General features: G+C 41.9%; 1 protein-coding gene across 1 annotated transcript; it reads right to left on the reverse strand.

Annotated features, from left to right (window-relative positions):
• Nucleotides 1–169: 169 nt before the first annotated feature.
• Nucleotides 170–532, reverse strand: Tsp_15842 (putative ATP synthase F1, delta subunit). The gene is made up of 2 exons (XM_003366721.1): nucleotides 424–532; nucleotides 170–390 (listed from the first exon to the last, which is right to left on the reverse strand). Exons 1-2 carry the CDS (start codon nucleotides 530–532, stop codon nucleotides 170–172), a joined length of 330 nt encoding a protein of 109 aa, XP_003366769.1.
• Nucleotides 533–810: the final 278 nt, after the last annotated feature.

Raw genomic sequence — 810 nt, forward strand, 5'->3', positions numbered from 1 at the left:
TAGCCTACGGAATGAAGCTGGCCGTTGTACAGAAGAAATATTGGTGACTTGAAAAAGAATATGCTTAATGTACAGCATATTATCCTTTATATGAAGAATTAATTTGTTTCGGAATATGATAAACAACGCTTCAATGACGTAATATGGACACATTTGGTAGTGATAACCGTCATCCGTCATAAAGATCATCAGAATAACTGCTCAGCATATACAAGCGAGAAATCGGGTAACGAGAAGACTCACAACAGAAATGACGACAGTTCCAAAGGTGTATGATGAAGCCAATTTTATAAAGAAGAATTGAAGGCCGTAATATGGATAGGTGTGAACGTGACAACTGTGATGCATCAGATGAATCACATGAATGAATGTCTGCACGGAGAACGCAGCCTGATGATCACAGCAGTTTGAAAGAAGAGAAACTGCTCAGAAATGACGACAGTCCCAACGATGTATGATCATCATATCTCCGCCGGATCCGCGATACAGCCAATTTAACAGCGTATCCGGTGTGTTCCGTGTTATTAAGCATTAGATTACCTTTGTGCAAGTCATGGAAGAATGTATTGTTGTTCCGTGGACGGAACAACAGAGCGATAATTCGAATTTATCCGAAAAGATCACGCAAAGAGCTGTGCTGTAGATGAGCACCTGGCATTCCAAGTGGAAAATGAGCAATTTTTGAAGAAACGCCACTTCCAATACAACATGTCAACGATAGCGGGGGTACAATGATGAAGCCTCCACCTCATCCACCGACTCCTTCTGCTTCTTGTCGAAGTTCCCGGGGTTTCAAACGAGTACGGTCTT

This window comes from Trichinella spiralis (genome assembly GCF_000181795.1).
Source record: "Trichinella spiralis strain ISS 195 chromosome Unknown Scfld5530, whole genome shotgun sequence".
Lineage (NCBI taxonomy): Eukaryota > Metazoa > Nematoda > Enoplea > Trichinellida > Trichinellidae > Trichinella > Trichinella spiralis.